The 19,194-nt window shown below is 39.9% G+C and overlaps 2 protein-coding genes across 2 annotated transcripts in view; one reads left to right on the top strand and one right to left on the bottom strand.

Moving 5' to 3' along the window:
• Positions 1-12: 12 nt before the first annotated feature.
• LOC113467367 (fibropellin-1-like) lies at positions 13-11,485 on the top strand (the record flags this gene model as incomplete). The annotated part of the gene is made up of 6 exons (XM_026823495.1): positions 13-71; positions 2,138-2,400; positions 2,980-3,093; positions 10,354-10,471; positions 10,523-10,603; positions 11,072-11,485. Coding segments are annotated over 6 exons (858 nt in total), but the record flags the coding sequence as incomplete, so codon positions are not given.
• Positions 11,486-11,884: 399 nt separating this feature from the next.
• Positions 11,885-19,194, bottom strand: part of LOC103509060 (protein eyes shut-like) — a 25,446-nt gene continuing 18,136 nt past the window's right edge. The window contains exons 5-12 of the mRNA XM_017444020.2: positions 18,806-19,034; positions 18,228-18,391; positions 17,147-17,359; positions 16,270-16,458; positions 15,653-15,894; positions 14,950-15,094; positions 13,665-13,840; positions 11,885-11,899 (exon numbers count right to left, since the gene is read on the bottom strand). Of these exons, the coding sequence (XP_017299509.1) occupies positions 11,885-11,899; positions 13,665-13,840; positions 14,950-15,094; positions 15,653-15,894; positions 16,270-16,458; positions 17,147-17,359; positions 18,228-18,391; positions 18,806-19,034 (1,373 nt within the window). The remainder of the gene's footprint in view (positions 11,900-13,664; positions 13,841-14,949; positions 15,095-15,652; positions 15,895-16,269; positions 16,459-17,146; positions 17,360-18,227; positions 18,392-18,805; positions 19,035-19,194) is intronic.

Genomic DNA, 19,194 nt, shown 5'->3' with positions numbered 1-19,194 from the left:
AATGCCGAGGCTGGGTTTGCATGTCTCAGTAATCCATGCCTCTATGGAATATGTATTGATGAACTCAACAGGTGGGTATTGACACAGATGACTCTACTTGGTCTTTAGCTCTACATTACTCTCCCGTACCCGTAGTAATGTTAGAGTGGGTTTCATCAACCTTGTTTTTAGCCCCTAACAGCCTGTTAGTTAACAGCCCTGTTAAACAAATCAAATGGAACTTAACAGGCTGTTAACTTAAAGGCCTTCTAGAGGCTGAAAAAATATTGGTGGAACCATGAATTAGTCTTGAACTGGGTCTCAATAGGAACTTAACTACTCATATTAATGAACTAATAAGCTGTTAAACAAATCAAATGGAACTTAACAGGCTGTTAACTTAAAGGCCTTCTAGAGGCTGAAAAAATATTGGTGGAACCATGAATTAGGTAGGTAGTCTTGTACTGGGTCTTAATAGGTGCTCAACTAGGTACTCATATTAATGAACTAATAAGTATGTGGAGCTGTAGATCAAGACAAGTTTTCTTCATAGCACTTAATACTTAACCAATGCAATATGTACAAGATTACCTACTGAAATACTGTAGGTACCTACCTATTATTTGTTTTATATTCCTACCTCGTATTCCATATGAGTGGAACTATTGCACTGTGGTTGAATTGAACTTAGTGGATGTCTGTGTAGTCTGCTGAATAGTGAATGTAGCCTGTCAAACAGCAGGACGAGACGATGGAATGATAAGAAAGAAACACCGTCACCGAGACACCAAAAACCACTCTTTTTGGATTTTGACTTTTTGAATTTTCCCGGTAGTCGATTTAAATGTTTATCAGTTTAGTTCATATTTTGATCTTTAACGAATCCAGAGCGAGCATGTATAATGCTAGATATACTACACAAAGTTCACATGGAAAAGTTTAGGAAGTAGTAAAGACCGTAAAAAATGAACTTTCAAAGCACAGGTATATTTTTGTTTTCTTTAAATTATTTCAAGTTTTACCCAGATATTTTTTGGTGTAGATACAGGTTGTACCTAGCTCGTTCTTTAGATAACATGCCACGGATGAGATGTTACCAAAATCACAATGTTTGATAACACAGGTTTTTTAATAAGCACATCTTTGTCCCTATCCCCCCCTTTGTCCCCAATAAGCACATCATTTTGTCCCTAAAATTTCCTTCCAATTGAGGATACTTAAATGAAACGCGCATTGCATATCCTTCAGAGTTTCAAGGCGTAACTTAGGTATTAGGTAATGTTTTCAGATCTAGGACTACCTTCGCTTCGCAGTTTCGCACAAAAAATCTTAAATGAAACGCGCATTGCATATCCTTCAGAGTTTCAAGGCGTAACTTAGGTATTAGGTAATGTTTTCAGATCTAGGACGACCTTCGCTTCGCAGTTTCGCACAAAAAAGTAGGTAGGTAGCTTTAGTATTTCTCGTTTCTCAAGTACAAAATAAAGTTGTACCTACCTAGGTATTTGAGAACGGAAACGATTTCGATGGCCTTGGATTTCCTGTGGTTTAGGACAGGCGCTAACACGCCAACAGAGGTCAAACGAGCTTCAAAAGAATTTCGAAAGGAAAATACGATTTAGGCCAGCCACTCACTATCAGGTAGACCTGACGGCAATGTAGGTAGCTTTAGTATTTCTCGTTTCTCAAGTACAAAATAAAGTTGTACCTACCTAGGTATTTGAGAACGGAAACGATTTCGATGGCCTTGGATTTCCTGTGGTTTAGGACAGGCGCTAACACGCCAACAGAGGTCAAACGAGCTTCAAAAGAATTTCGAAAGGAAAATACGATTTAGGCCAGCCACTCACTATCAGGTAGACCTGACGGCAATGTACCTAATAGTGTGTGTGCTCATTAGGTAGACCTGACAGACGGACCTTTTCAGCCGTACCTGTGGTCAGGTCTATCTGATAGTGACTGGCTGGCCTTGATCATCCCTATTTTCGCTGTCCCCAGTTCCTACACATGCTACTGTATCACCTGACGGCAATGTACCTGACAGTGTGTGTGCTCATTAGGTAGACCTGACAGACGGACCTTTTCAGCCGTACCTGTGGTCAGGTCTACCTGATAGTGACTGGCTGGCCTTGATCATCCCTATTTTCGCTGTCCCCAGTTCCTACACATGCTACTGTATCGACGGGTACACAGGGGTCCACTGTCAGACCAACTGGGACGAATGTTGGTCTAACCCTTGCCACAACGGAGGCAGCTGTATCGATGGCATAGCTGCCTACAACTGTTCCTGCCCACCTGGGTACACAGGACCTAGCTGTGAGAGTAATGTAGATGAGTGTGGCTCTAACCCATGCCAGAACAATGGCACCTGTCATGATTTACTCAATGGATTTGTGTGCTCCTGCCATCCGGGATTTACCGGTAAGTAACCAAGGCCAACCACTTACTATCAGGTAGACCTGACAAGTACACCTGATCAGGTACCTATACCTGATGAGCACACATGACCTTCGCCAGCCAGAGGGGCGTGGCATACAGGACAATGTTCTGGTAGCTCGAAACAGAAAACCCGAGGTCCACAGTGAGTGAAACAGAGTAGTCCTGGATCCGAGTTCATGATGTATCACCTGAAGAAAGATAATAGAATAGAACAGGTAGGTACATTATACAATTCGTGTTCAACAGGGAAAATACTATTTCCCCTTGATTTTTAGTTGTTTTACCAAACGTGGAGTAAATCCTTAAAAGTTATTCAACTTTGAATACATATGAATTTACTTACAATTAAGTAGTGTAATGAGGGGAAAGATAGGTACCTATTATACTTGTAGTAAGTAATGCTTTATTTAGGCTGTCGGCCTAGGGCCTAGAACAATCTAACATTTGTTTGACGAGCCTTTGTACTACACATTCCAAAGTTTAAAAGACTATAAATATTTATACGCAGCTGTATCGATGGCATAGCTGCCTACAACTGTTCCTGTCCCCCTGGGTACACAGGACCTAGCTGTGAGAGTAATGTAGATGAGTGTGGCTCTAACCCATGCCAGAACAATGGCACCTGTCATGATTTACTCAATGGATTTGTGTGCTCCTGCCATCCGGGATTTACCGGTAAGTAACCAAGGCCAACCACTTACTATCAGGTAGACCTGACAAGTACACCTGATCAGGTACCTATACCTGATGAGCACACACTATCAGGTAGACCTGACAGGTACGGCTGAAAAGGTCCATAAATCGGAGGTACCTTACCTTGCATAATTTAAAAGCAACGAAGGTAGAAGGAATAAATACCATAAATTGTTTGGAAAAATTCGTTTGGTGTGACAGGAAAAGTTTCACGAGTGGGTAATTGGGTAAGCACTAAAGAAACCTCTTACTTGTCAAAGCTAAAAATAAGGGTGTAGTTTTTACGTCTGACTATAAATCACAAACCTCTGACCATCTAATAAGTAGGTACCTAGATTAGGGAAAATTTAAGGCTTAATCAGTTAATCCCCTCCCCACATGAAAAGGTGTGTCCAATCGACACTACGGCCCGCGGCCCGTAGACTATGTGTGGACACACCTTTATATTTCAGCTACTTGCAGCAAGGTGCTATCTATGTACATAATAATGTCGTGAAACTTTTTCCATAAAACATGCGTAGTTATGAACCTCCGACCGTCAAGTTAAAATTTGACAGTGCTACTTAAGGTAGAAACACATGTGACGTGACAGTAGTGTGGCTGTCCTGAACGAAATTACCTACAATATTAAAGGAAAACTTTGAACTAGGCACATCTTTCTGACTCCCCATGACTTCAGGTGATTCTCAGTGGTAAGATCGGCTATAAGTAGATAAATATGTATTCGATTTTATTGTTCTTATTATTGTTCCCAGGATGGACGGGCAGCTTATGTCAGAGTGCCACCAATGAGTGTGAATCATCCCCTTGTCAGAACGGAGGTGTATGTGTAGACCTACATGCTGCGTACACCTGTGCATGCCTCTTTGGTAAGTCGGGTTTGATGGCTATTGTTTGTGACTGGAGGAGTAATCGTACATCCCTTATATCTTACTAAGGTTAGCCACGGTATGTTTAAAGTTTAAACTGTACTTTACATTCCGTGTCTGTGAGATAGACATGTCAGCTTGGCACCCATTTCATGGTGTTAGAAGGAAAACTGTGCTTGAATGACCGGCTTGAGGCTAATAAGGGGTAAGAGTTGAAGCCACCTTACTTTTTCGCTTGAATTTTAAGAATGGTTTTTTTGTCTTTGTCTTTTTTTATGGCTTTCGTTCAACTGGGAGGGCTCTCGTGAGGGAAGATTTCCATTGAACCACTTTAATTGTATGTATTAGGTAATTTGTACCGACAACTTTTAATACTTTCAATATTTCCGACTGGGAGTACCCTTCTTTCTTAAGCTTTTTCTACGTATGAGTTCTAGTTGAAAACAAGTTCCTTTTTTCCTCGCCAGGTTTCACGGGTCGCAACTGTGACATTGAGTTGAAGATCTGCGAGAACAGCCCTTGTCTGAACGAAGCTCTGTGCTTGGAGGAAGAAGAGGAGCAAGTGTGCTACTGTGTGCCAGATTACCATGGTAACCGATGCCAGTACCAGTATGACGAGTGCCAGATTACACCGCGGTAAGTATAGCTGTGTGCCAAGTACCCAGCGGACACATTTGTTGGGCTAAAACTCACGCAAGTGTGCTACTGTGTGCCAGATTACCATGGTAACCGATGCCAGTACCAGTATGACGAGTGCCAGATTACACCGCGGTAAGTATAGGTGTGTGCCCACCGGACACATTTGTTGGGCTAAAACTCACTTTTTTGGAATCAGGGGACCTTAAAACGGATATTTCCACCCGTTCCCCGATTTTGAATATGTATTGGGACCGATTGCAATACTTTCTAATTACCTACTTATTTAGTAACAGAACGTCAAATTGTTGCAAAAAACATTTCTGGATTGTGGAGAGACAAGGTTTCGAATAAAAACGCCGTTGGATGGTAGTAAATTTTAATTATTGTTGTTTAATTGGCAATGAGTTATTTACACCGCGGTGAGTATAGGTGTGGGCCAAGTACCCACCGGACACATTTGTTGGGCTAAAAACCACTTTTTTGGAATCAGGGGACCTTAGAACGGATATTTCCACCATCCGATTTTGAATACCTATTTGGACCGATTGCAATACTTTCTAATTGCCTACTTCAGTTACCTACTTATTTAGTAATAGAAAGTCAAATTGTTGCAAAAAAAAACACATTTCTGGATTGTGGAGAGACAATGTTTCGGATGAAAACGCAGTTGGGTGCTAGTAAATTTTAATTATTGTTTTTAAATTGGCAATTAGTTATTTTGCCTCTAAAAGAAGTATGCACTTATATGTAGATGTTGGTATAATTAGGAATTTCGAATTACATATTATGAAGAATTTCCATCTCTCACATAAGAGAATGCCCAACCAACCACTTTCTATAATTTTCACGAATTTTCTTCCCCCAGATATCGAGATCGGCCAAGCCTCCTACTCCTCCAGCATGTCTGGCCTCTCTTCGTTCTCGGCCTATGTCATCCCGGCCAACATTCATCACTGCTTTGAGCTCAAGTTCCGCTTCGTTTTATTTGCCTTTGTTTTATCTGTATCCACGGAATGTACATTTTTCAACCCCTGGGGGAGTAGTTTCATTTTAGGTAACTTTTTTCCCCCTGAAGTTTTTGAGAAAATTCTCACAGGCAAGATATTTTTCACCTCCAAGGTTTAAGGTTTTCTTGGGTTATGTACATAACAACTCCTCTAGGGTTAAAAATCTACATTTTAAATTTAGATGAAGGTATTAGGTCGAGTTGTAATATTTCTGTCTTAAAAGGGATTTTAGTAATAAGCAGGGTATTAGGGTAGGTATTCTTTACAAAATTTGACAGAAGCATAGTTGTAGGTATGATCAAAGCAAACTAAGAAAGACCTCCTTTACAGAAAGTTAGGAAAAAAACACACCGCGGTGAGTATAGGTGTGGGCCAAGTACCCACCGGACACATTTGTTGGGCTAAAAACCACTTTTTTGGAATCAGGGGACCTTAAAACGGATATTTCCACCCGTTTCCCGATTTTGAATACGTATTGGGACCGATTGCAATATTTTCTAATTACCTACTTCAGTTACCTACTTATTTAGTAACAGAACGTCAAATTGTTGCAAAAAACATTTCTGGATTGTGGAGAGACAATGTTTCGGATAAAAACGCCGTTGGATGGTAGTAAATTTTAATTATTATTGTTAAATTGGCAATGAGTTATTTTGCCTCTAAAAGAAGTATGCACTTATATGTATGTAGGTACTAAAAAAAAAAAAAAAATAATAATAAAAATAAATAATAATAATAAAAAACTTACCAAACAATATTCTAACTGCCATGGATGACTGCTACCTGTGTTGTATTAAACCACTGTGCAGTGATCTGACTCGTATTATGCCATTGATCCATATCATGGTATTGTTTGAGCTAACACATCCTCTGATACACACAATGGTATCAACTGATAACAATAGAGGTATCTACTGGCCAGAGGATGTAGATATTCACTGTAATTAGAAGAGCAAGAGAGAAGGATAATGTGATAATGACCTTGAGCACATCTCTCTCTATTTTTTACACCATAGGTAGGTATGTTCTGGTTTTAATTTGATTAAATACAGCAAACTCACTTTTTTGGAATCAGGGGACCTTAAAACGGATATTTCCACCCGTTCCCCGATTTTGAATATGTATTGGGACCGATTGCAATATTTTCTAATTACCTACTTCAGTTACCTACTTATTTAGTAACAGAAAGTGAAATTGTTGCAAAAAACATTTCTGGATTGTGGAGAGACAATGTTTCGGACAAAAACGCCGTTGGATGGTAGTAAATTTTAATAAAATTATTGTTGTTAAATTGGCAATGAGTTATTTTGCCTCTAAAAGAAGTATGCACTTATATGTAGGTAGATGTTGGTATATATAGAAATTTCGAATTACATATGAAGAATTTCCATCTCTCACATAAGAGAATGTAATTTTACCATTGAGCTTCAAAACTTCAATAGGGGAAAATTTATTATTTTCCATGTGTGCGATCTACTCACCCATTTCATGTTCTAAGAACATAAGAGAATACTTTTCCTGGTAGTCGTTAAGAGTTATGTATTATTTTCCATGTGTGCGATCTACTCACCCATTTCATGTTCTAAGAACATAAGAGAATACTTTTCCTGGTAGTTGTTAAGAGTTACCTACTTTTCACTTTAATCTTAACGTTCATATCAAGTTCTCTTGATGGGAATTAGAGAAAAGGAAGAGAAAGAACTTTAATGAAAATGTTCATATTACTTGAAAATAAATGCATATTTTATCTTCGTAAGTTTAGTATGTAGGTAGGTACAGTTTTTGCAATTGCATTAGGTGGGTAGGTAGGTAGGTAGGTACCTACATAAAGGAAGGAAAAAAACTTGCTAAGGAAAGTACTTAGATACATAACTACATACATACTTCCTTTGAAGTCATGCATTATTAATCGAGACTAAAAGTTCATAAAAACAGAACTAATGTTTTATTAGATAATTGAATAGTTTCTTTATCTACTTTCACATTTCCCCCATGAGGCTTTCAGCAGCCTTCTGGAATTTAACCCAATAACATCTCTTGGAAGTTAGCTAGGTAGGTACTTAGGTAACCTTATGTCCTAATTATTTGACCTACATACATTGTTTTGTTTTCTTAGATGTAAAAATGGCGGCACTTGTATTGACGGAGTGGACCAGGCAACTTGCTCTTGTCCCCCTGATCTGACAGGACGTTACTGTGAGTGTCTCATCACGGGGCAAAATCAACGAGATTTTGACTGTTCCTATGTGAGGACGACGACCTTGGGATGGACAACCAATGAGACTTTCCCACCTGACTGGACTGACGATACAACCGAAAGCTCAGACCGAACTTTTTGGACACTGGAGAGCACTCCTGAGAGCACAGACATTGGTACACAAGATACCACGTCTCTTGCTACTGAGGGGAGAGAGGGACAGGACTTTGTCACAACACATTATCAGGTTAGTTTAGGATTCTATGAACATTACATATTACGTTTGCTCTTACTGAAGTATACGAGAAAAAAATGCTAGCATGTTACAGACACAATGTTACATTGAAGTGACGTGAGCGGATTAGATGGAATTTTATTGTCTGCGTGTCTTGTATCCTGATAACATTTACCATTCAGTTCCATTACAAACTTTTTTTTTTTTACAGACAACGACAAAGAAAGTTTCAAAGCCAACATCGTCTACTATATCAATTGACACAGTGGTTACCATGGATACAACAAGACCTAAAGTAACGACAGCATTACCAGGTGATGTTGACACTGAAGTCACTTGTATTGATGAACTCAACAGGTGGGTATTGAAACAGATGACTCTACTTGGTCTTTAGCTCTACATTACTCTCCCGTAGCCGTAGTACTTAATATTAGAGTGGGTTTCATCAACTTTGTTTTTAGCCCCTAACAGCCTGTTAGTTAACAGCCCTGTAACCCTGTTAAACAAATCAAATGGAACTTAACAGGCCTGTTAACTTAAAGGCCTTCTAGAGGCTGAAAAATATTGGTGGAACCATGAATTAGTCTTGTACTGGGTCTCAATAGGTGCTCAACTACTCATATTAATGAACTATTTACAGAGAGTCTATTATTATTATTTCTATTTATACCTACCTCTTAAAGGCTTAACCCATCCTCTAGTGCTGTTTGCCCCTACACCTAATCCTCGGAGTGGACTTTTTGTGTATGTCTATTTATACCTCGTACCTACAGCCTACAGGTCACATGTTTGTAGACACCTACAGAGGTAGTACTTAATACTTAACCAATGCAATATGTACAAGATTACCTACTGAAATACTGTAGGTACCTACCTATTATTTGTTTTATATTCCTACCTTGTGTTCCATATGAGTGGAACTATTGCACTATGGTTGAATTGAACTTAGTGGATGTCTGTGTAGTCTGCTGAATAGTGGATGTAGCCTGTAGCCTGTCAAAGAGCAGGACGAGACGACAGAATGATAAGAAAGAAACACCGTCACCGAGACATCAAAAAAACACTACTTTTTGGATTTTGACTTTTTGAATTTTCCCGGTAGTCGATTTAAATGTTTATCAGTTTAGTTTTTTACCCCCTTCCCCATGAAACTTTTTCCTTTGTAGATAGAAAAAGTTACAAATTAAATAGGTACTCGTATGTCGAAAAAAGTTCTCCTCAACTTTTAATGGAGCAATGAAGCCAATTTATTCCGCAGTGTTCGTCCTTGACACAGTTTGCAGAAATTACATGTAAAATGAGATACAAACAACACATCAAAGTATACAATGTCAGCAGAAAACGAGACCCCTTGTTTGACACATTTCAATTTCACCGCAAATAAGAGCAGTGCATTCACCACATTCTGAATGCAGATAATTATCGATATCTTCTTCTCCTTCTTAACTTCCTAGCCCTTTCCTATTTAAATAGGGTCGTCGGTTCTTGTCAGTCTCTTCCAGGCAGCCCTATTGTGTACCTCGTGATAATTATTACTATAAGTAAATGACTGAATATGAATCCTCATTAACCTCATTTGTCCATAGGCCCAAGACGAATTTTCACACCCAATACCATCAGTGCCAAATCCAAGAGAGGGGGCTACACGGTGCGGGTAGGCATTTGGGGGATTTTTTTCACATTTTCTCACACAAATGAGCTCTAATCTTGAAATTTGTCGCGACGACCTATGAATTTGAGTTGTAATTCGGTATTTCGGATTACCTATACAATTTGTGACCGTCTAAGTTGGGGAATTTCAATGTAACAAAGACAATGGCCAGAGAAATCAAACAAATCCAGAACTCCACAACACCAAATCTCCTTGGTCCACAAAGAAACCCTCTGCCTAAAAGGGTGTCAACGAGGGATCACCATCATAAAAAGGTCCGAATGTCAGGTCTACCTTATACCTGATGAGCACACACACTATCAGGTAGACCTGTCTCTATCAAGTAGTAGACCTGACACCTGATCAGATATACCTGATAGTGAGTGGCTGGCCTAAGTCCTTAGAGACCCTCTATCATTTTCATTGGTTTGGTTTTCCAGGGGACTACGCGCTACTATTACTATCAAGTAGTAGACCTGACACCTGATCAGATATACCTGATAGTGAGTGGCTGGCCCAAGTCCTTAGAGACCCTCTATCATTTTCATCGGTTTGGTTTTCCAGGGGACTACGCGCTACTATTGGCTACTACACTCTTTCAATGAGGGACGGGTCTTAATCTCTTCCCATTGTTCATCTTGCAGGATTATTTTGTGAAGTTGACTTGGCGGTGTGCAACACAACCGAAGGACGATGTGAAAACGGAGGTGTCTGTATTGAAGGCCCGGGACTTAGCTTTTCCTGTCTGTGCAATCCAGGTAGGTACTAAGTCCTTAGAGACCCTCTATCATTTTCATCGGTTTGGTTTTCCAGGGGACTACGCGCTACTATTGTGTTGTTCAGTGAAGTACAAATCCGAGTCAACAATGGATTTGATATCAACATTTTAGCCATGTAAGGAAACTCAAACATACATACTTAGCCAAAGAAGATCATACATACATACTTAGCCAAAGAAGATCGTTCAATATGGTATATCAAGTGGACCAACTGGTTAAAACTCTATCTAAAGCTAAATTATAGGCTATAGGTAGACATCTCTCCTAAGATAATCTAAGCCTCGTACATACATACTTAGCCAAAGAAGATCGTACAATATGGTATATCAACTGGACCAACTGGTTAAAACTCTATCTAAAGCTAAATTACGTATATAGGTTATAGGTAGGTACATCTCTCCTAAGATAATCTAAGCCGCTTTATTGTATTGTCAATTTCACGAATTCATTGGAATCTACCGTTATCGGTTATTTCAGGGTTGAGCTGGTTCCACTGTTGAACACTTCGCTGCATTGTGTGGCAAATCTAAGCCGCTTTATATTGTCCATTTCACGAATTCATTGGAATCTACCTTTATTTCAGGGTTGAGCTGGTTCCACTGTTGAACACTTCGCTGCACTGTGTGGCGTCTCTGAGGATTAACAACACATTGGTGATGAGTGGCGAGCAGGTGGCTGTGATGCACAAACCAGATGATTTCAGCAGCGGATTATATCTGGGTGGCATTCCTAGTCACGTTTTGCATCAGATTAATGCTCCTGTGACCGCGGGAATGACGGGCTGTATCAGCTCATTACAGGTATGACCCAAGCCAGCGGTTTCCAACTAGCGGCCCGCGAAACTTATAGGTTGGGCTCTCTTGGACTTTATTTATGCTCTTTTACAATGGGGTGGATTCTGAAAATAGCTCGCGAATGTAGCATGTGCCCCGCATACACATGGAAGTTGGAAATCCCTGACCTAGGCGGATCCCCTACAGTCGTAGTACATATTCTCCTATTCCATCAGATTAATGCTCCTGTGACCGCGGGAATGACGGGCTGTATCAGCTCATTACAGGTATGACCCAAGCCAGCGGTTTCCAACTAGCAGCCCGCGAAACTTATAGGTTGGGCTCTCTTGGGCTTTATTTATGTTTTGCTTTTTTTTTTTTTTTTTTTTTCTTCCTTCTTCTTCTTTCTTACTTTTTTTCTTGTTTTCCGGGAGCTGATAAAATCCCATATTATATGTAGATATGCGAGTATAATAAATAATAGTATTATAAGGAAGCATTAGGTCCTTTTATTATAGGTATTATAATATGCAAAAGACGGAGTAGAAATGCCTGAAAACAATATCTGGACTTTGGAGTTCCCAGCGTTAAATTCGCCAAATTGTTTGATTTATTTGTTCAACCTATTGAATTTTCCTCTGTGAACATACAAACCTTTAAAGGAGCATAAAAAATAGCTCTTCGTTCAGACTTCCAGTAGGTACCTTGAGTGCCTCATTGCCTCAAGTACTTTCCACTCGTAGTAGAATGCCTTTAGAAATTTTAGAACAAAACCAAATAATTTTAGAACACTAAAAACACTCATAGATATAAGGAGAATTAGGTGTACCTACCTAGAAGAAGGAAACAAAAGAATGGAAGGATAAAGTCTCAGGAGAAATGTGTTAGTAGAACAACACAGAAACATGAGTGTAGGGGTAGGGTAAAGGCGGCGTAGGCTTTCAACAGGACACTTTTCCTTTTTCTATACATGTGACGTTAAAATATGAGGAAAGGAGGTAAGTATTTACTATTTACTTACAAGTGGTAATATGTATCTATTAGTTCTCGGATGTCTACTACTAAGGTTCAATATGAACATCATTAAAACTGCGTCCACATCAGTCTGGTTTGGTGCTGATCTAACGAGGATGAAATATGCTGAATTTCAGATCTAACAAGAGCCTACTCTGCTGGAACAGGAAAAGGCTAAAAAGAAAGCGGCTTTCAAACTATGTATAACACCACCCGTTTCCGAGGCCAATTCGAATTTAAGGTAGGTAGGTCAGGAGGCAAAAGATAGAACTCGAGTACACATTTTTGAGTTGTAAGGCTTTTAAGTTTAAGAGAAGCTGATATTGATACGGGAGCACATGGATTTTCAGTAGTTATTACAACATACAACAACCAATAGTAGAGGAAAGAGGAAAGCAGAATATCGATAATCATGGCCCGTCCCTCCGGGAATTATTTAGCCCGTAGTTTATTCGATCGTAGTTAAAGAAAATCAATACTTATGTGCCTACCTAATTTCTTATATATTCACTTTATTATTATTATTGATTTGATTTTTTGATTTTACTTACATGTAATGATTTAAAATCAAGACTAGAGCCCGTTCTCCCTTTATTCCTTTAAGTCACCCATCCATTTATTGGCCTTGCTCGGCGTAACTTAACATAGGTGACGCTAAAACCGGTCTTAAATGATCAACTGAAGTGTTATCTAAAACTTTCTCGCTTAAGTTCATAGGTCGTCGCGACAAATTTCAAGATTAGAGCTCATTTGTGTGAGAAAATGTGAAAAAAAATCCCCCAGAAACCATGTTGAAACTTTCTCGCTTTGAGTTCATAGGTCGTCGCGACAAATTTCAAGATCAGAGCTCATTTGTGTGAGAAAATGTGAAGATAAAATCCCTCGTCGCGACAAATTTCAAGATTAGAGCTCATTTGTGTGAGAAAATGTGAAAAAAATCCCCCAAAAACCAAGTTTTTTTGGTTTTCTGGCTTTTTGGTTTTCTAAACAAAATTTGCATCACCACTTTCGTGTTCCTAGTAAAAAGACCTTTAATTTGATATATAGGTCGACCAGGTTTGGATAAGTCCTTCTATGGGGACAGACAGACGACACCGAAGCGAATATAATAGCCCGTCCCTTACTAAACAAAATTTGCATCACCACTTTCGTGTTCCTAGTAAAAAGACCTTTAATTTGATATATAGGTCGACCAGGTTTGGATAAGTCCTATGGGGACAGACCGACAGACAGACGACACCGAAGCGAATATAATAGCCCGTCCCTTGTACCTTTTTTTTTATTACTATCGTAATAATTAATACCATGATGTCCAAATTTCCATTGATGTTCTTTGAAGAAGATATTTTCCTATTCTCCCTGAATAGTTGGCCATATTCTTTGACTTACTTTAGAACTGCTCCAGAAGATCATTCCATCAGGAGAGGCCGAGGAAAAGTTCACATAAATATGATGCACATCATACACGAAGATGCCTCTCTTCTTCTGAAGTGCCTTCTTTGGTGACAGTTTATCTATAACCAGGTAGCTGTTGGCATTGAACCTGGCAGCCCCTCTCGGTATTTCTGAAAAAGACAGTAAATATATTAAATTAGATTATGCTTTTTTATTATACATAAAATATAAACATATATAAGTACAACGTCAATAACTTAAAACTAGGTTCCCTAACTATAATAAATATGATATATGAATATGACATTGAATACGGTTCCCCTTAGACATTTTATCACAAAATATTCGAGACATTTATTATTTTGGTAACGAGAAAAATTCCCTTTTGGAACATGTTTATTTTTAGCACCAGAGTGGTATGAAAATTTTGACAGACAAAGGCAGCACGAGCACGATGCACTCTTATTCCACTTGAACTGAAAACTGAAGCGTTTGCTCTTTGACTCGAGAGGTCCACAGTATTTTCATACAAAACAAACAGTTATTTTTAGCACCAGAGTGGTATGAAAATTTTGACAGACAAAGGCAGCACAAGCACGATGCACTCTCATTCCACTTGAACTTATTTTTAGCACCAGAGTGGTATGAAAATTTTGACAGACAAAGGCAGCACAAGCACGATGCACTCTCATTCCACTTGAACTGAAAACAGTGAAAACTGAAGCGTTTGCTCTTTGACTTGAGAGGTCCACAGTATTTTCATACAAAACAAACACAAATATTTACTTGTTACAAATCGGATGAACGATAAATTAATATAAAATGTTTCTCATTTTTAACTCGGTTTCCTGAAACAAGTTACATGGAAATGGAGGAGTAGACAAACTTTTCCTGCTTCCCTTCCTGGCAACCCTTCACCTTTCCCTCCATCCATCTTTCACTACCTCTTTCTAGAGCTCAAGCTTTTCAAGGATATGAAATCTGTGCCCCAGGCATCGTTGGACATATGTCGATGTCGGGATATTGTTTGTTTGACTTTTTGAAAACCTGAGCCCTCAGCTTATTCAGAATCAATAATTTTATATACCAAACAACGAGACAGTTTTCGGATATTGTTTGTTTGACTTTTTGAAAACCTGAGCCCTCAGCTTATTCAGAATCAATAATTTTATATACCAAACAACGAGACAGTTTTGTATTCGATTGAGAAACTGTAGAAGCAGGAAAAAGAAGAAGGAAGGGAAAAAACTGACGAATTTTTGAAACAATTCCAACTTACCATCTTCGCAGAAGGATCCACTCCAGCCCGCAGGACAAGAGCAATGAGGTGGGTGATCATTTCCCTCACTGATACATCTGCCATGGTTCAGACATTCTACTTCTTCGCAGGACACCTCAGTTTCACAATTTGTACCTGTGTATTGCTGTAACATAGAAGAGAGAAAGCAGTTTAGCTTTGGTCTAATAAAGGCCAACCTCAGAACTCCGATGGCAAAAAGTAGATCCCTCCTACACTGACATAAATTCAGCATACTGGAAACCCGGACAGCAAGAAAAAAGGACGGAGACTGGCAATTATCTCAACTCATTTACTCAGTCTTCTATCAGTTTCATCAAAGGTAATCCCTAAGCAAAAACAAAAATACCTATCTCACAGGTCTTTTTTACGCCTATTATGGACATGTATGTAGAATATAAGTTCTCTGATTTCAACAAATATTTTTCTTCTATCAGTTTCATCAAAGGTAATCCCTAAGCAAAAACAAAAATATCTCACAGGTCTTTTTTACGCCTATTATGGACATGTATGTAGAATATAAGTTCTCTGATTTCAACAAACATTTATCTTCTATCAGTTTCATCAAAGGTAATCCCTAAGCAAAAACAAAAATATCTCACAGGTCTTTTTTACGCCTATTATGGACATGTATGTTGAATATAAGTTCTCTGATTTCAACAAACATTTACATATACAGTCTCACCTCCGGACATGCGCAGTGTGCCTCCAGATCAATGTCCAGCCAACAACTGCCTCCATGGAGGCACACGTCACCGCCACAAGCAGTGCCGTCACAATCTTTCACATTCCTGCCGTCCTGGATGGTGGACTTGTTGAGAGGCAAGGGTGTCCAATTGATTTGGAGGCGACGGATACAACCCTCCATCGGCACAGGTAAACCGGACACGGAACCCGCTGGAAGGTCGGACAGGTCTTTGGCACCTCCTGGAAAATGTTGAAATGGGCCTTTAGGAAGTACTAACGTTGAAGACACTGTTTCATGCACAAAAATCCCAATCTGAGGCTTAGGTGTAGGGACAAATAGCCCTAAAGAATGGGTTAAGCTTTTATGACACTGTTTCGTGTCTAAACATGGTTACACGGCCAAATGTCGACCGAGAATCGATGTGTTGATCAACCCGTTTCAGAACACTCCGCGCCAATACCGTCAACGTGATGGTACGGTCCACAATGTACACACTACACAGTATAAATTATTGCGACTCTCCTCAAGTTTCTTTCCCTGCTCCTGCAGGTAATTGTTCGATAAATTTTCTGTCTTCCTAACCGAGGGGTTTCCATATCTCATCACAGACTCACCTAGATACAGTGGAGAGTCGGATGGAAGCAGAGATTCTCCTGGCAAGAGAACTCCCGTGTTGGTGATCCCGTTCACCCAGAGGAACAACTTCCTCCCGAATCTGCCCGCTTTCACACGACTCCACTCGTTCATTGCCAACACCCTGCCGCTGCGAACAATCACGATTTCGCCATTCCTTTTCAAATTTCCTGTGACAAGAATTTTGTAATAAGTAAAACTTGGAACGTCTGTTAAGCATGATCCACACCTATGTTGTAAATGTCGGACGATAATATTGTATGAAATTTCGAACACAAGTGTGGACCCTGCTTAGTACTATCTGCCACCAGGGACATTTGATCATAGAGCAATAGGTAACAAAATGCGTACTTTATTGATGAAAAATGAGAATAGATGATCTGCTGCTGTAGTAGTAAAATAAATTTTTGGTCTAGCCTTTCTTACGGTGTGGCACCTGTTGCTGATTTATCCATAAGTAAAACTTGGAACGTCTGTTAAGCATGATCCACACCTATGTTGTAAATGTCGGACGATAATATTGTATGAAATTTCGAACACACGTGTGGACCCTGCTTAGTACTATCTGCCACCAGGGACATTTGATCATAGAGCAATAGGTAACAAAATGCCTACTTTATTGATGAAAAATGAGAATAGATGATCTGCTGCTGTAGTAGTAAAATAAATTTTTGGTCTAGCCTTTCTTAGGGTGTGGCACCTGTTGCTGATTTATCCGCAATGAATGGATGGTCTCATAGTTTACCTAACATCAACACTCTCAGCTCCAGCACACCACCCTGGAGTGACAGTGTCATCATGGAGTTCTTCTGAGGATGTCCGAAATACATCACCAGTCCTTTGTCTTTGGTCGGTCGCCTAACATCAACACTCTCAGCTCCAGCACACCACCCTGGAGTGACAGTGTCATCATGGAGTTCTTCTGAGGATGTCCGAAATACATCAGCAGTCCTTTGTCTTTGGTCGGTCTAATCTCCAGATCTATACAGGCTTCATGAAGGTGAAGCTCGGACGATGGAAGACTGATGTAGGACCTTCTGCCGGAGAAACTGATATCCGAAAGAGACTCGTCTGAAAAAGAAAAAATGGTTGGAAAACATCACTAGAAGACTTTCTTAATGTAAACACAATGTCGCACTATTTCTTTAATGTTAAAAGTATTCTTTTCTGCTGTACTGATAATCAGGTGAAGCTCGGACGATGGAAGACTGATGTAGGACCTTCTGCCGGAGAAACTGATATCCGAAAGAGACTCGTCTGAAAAAGAAAAAAAAAAATGGTTGGAAAACATCACTAGAAGACTTTCTTAATGTAAACACAATGTCACACTATTTCCTTAATGTTAAAAGTATTCTTTTCTCCTGTGCTGATGGCTTCATGAAGGTGAAGCTCGGACGATGGAAGACTGATGTAGGACCTTCTGCCGGAGAAACTGATATCCGAAAGAGACTCGTCTGAAGAAGAAAAAACAAAATGGTTGGAAAACATCACTAGAAGACTTTCTTAATGTAAACACAATGTCACACTATTACCTTAATGTTAAAAGTATTCTTTTCTGCTGTGCTGATAAACAATTGTAATTTTTCTTCGTCGGCTCAGTTGAACATCAACAGTAACACGATGATTTCCCCTCTTGAGCGCCTGTACTAAACCAAAACCATTGGAAATCCAAGATGGAGCATGGAGGATTCCCGTTGGACATCAACAGTAACACGATGATTTCCCCTCTTCAGCGCCTGTACTAAACCAAAACCATTGGAAATCCAAGATGGAGCATGGAGTGTTGGACATCAACAGTAACACGATGATTTCCCCTCTTCAGCGCCTGTACTAAACCAAAACCATTGGAAATCCAAGATGGAGCATGGAGCAAACATCGAAGTACTAGTGTAAGTGAGCCGTTTCAATTTCCGAAAGGAAAACACACCTATAGACTCACCTTTCTCACAGAACTTTCCTGTACGTCCAGGAGGGCAGTCACACTCATAAGAATGAGTAAGAGGAACACAAGTGGCGCCAAATGAACAGTTGTGGCGGGTAGAATCACAGAGGTTGTATCTGGAAGCGCACAGAGGTCCGAACCAACCGTCAGCACAGAGGCAACTGAAAAACAAGAGTAGTGATATCACTCGGATTAACAGAGAATCAAAAGTAGAAGACAAATCAGTTGATTCATTTTTTTATCATCGGTGTACAATGAATACAGAGCATCTGGTTGGTGGATTTAAAACAGAGAGAATACCAGCCTGAATTTTCCTTGGTATATAGCAAAGGTTGAGTGCGGAGGGCATCCACTAGTATAAATTTTGAAGCCAAAACCAAATGTCAGCCCAAAAGCAATCACCTAGCTAGGGCTGATTGAGAGGCTGACGAAAAACGCCGACCCCGTCTGAATACGGGAAAAGGCGAGGAAGAAGAAGACAATAAATACAGACCAAAACATGGCCAATGCTGGCATTATAGGTAAATAAACTGTATTCTATTCTTCAAGCTAATGCTGAAAGACAACAGGCTTACGAGAAAGTTGCCCCGTGATTCATACAAGCGCCGCCGTGACTGCACGTGTGATTGTGACACTGTGACGTGCCACATTGCCCCACACCCCGCCCCTCAGCCGCCCTCGTCTTGTACAAGTTGATGCCCACATTGCCTGCACTCAACTCGACGTCAAAGATGCACCCCGAGAAGCCAGAATGCAGCGGAAGATCATGAGGGAGGATTGAGAAGTTCTTGGAGAAATGTCCGCCTGGAAAACAATCCAAGTAAAAGGTCGATTTGGGTAAAGGTCGTTGAGAGGCTGACGAAAAACGCCGACCCCGTCTGAATACGGGAAAAGGCGAGGAAGAAGAAGACAATAAATACAGACCAAAACATGGCTAATGCTGTCATTATAGGTAAATAAACTT

The sequence above is a fragment of the Diaphorina citri genome, unplaced genomic scaffold (assembly GCF_000475195.1).
Source record: "Diaphorina citri unplaced genomic scaffold, Diaci psyllid genome assembly version 1.1 scaffold462, whole genome shotgun sequence".
Classification (NCBI taxonomy): Eukaryota; Metazoa; Arthropoda; class Insecta; order Hemiptera; family Psyllidae; genus Diaphorina; species Diaphorina citri.
Note: the sequence above shows the minus strand (reverse complement) of the source record. Positions and strands in the feature narration are given on the sequence as shown.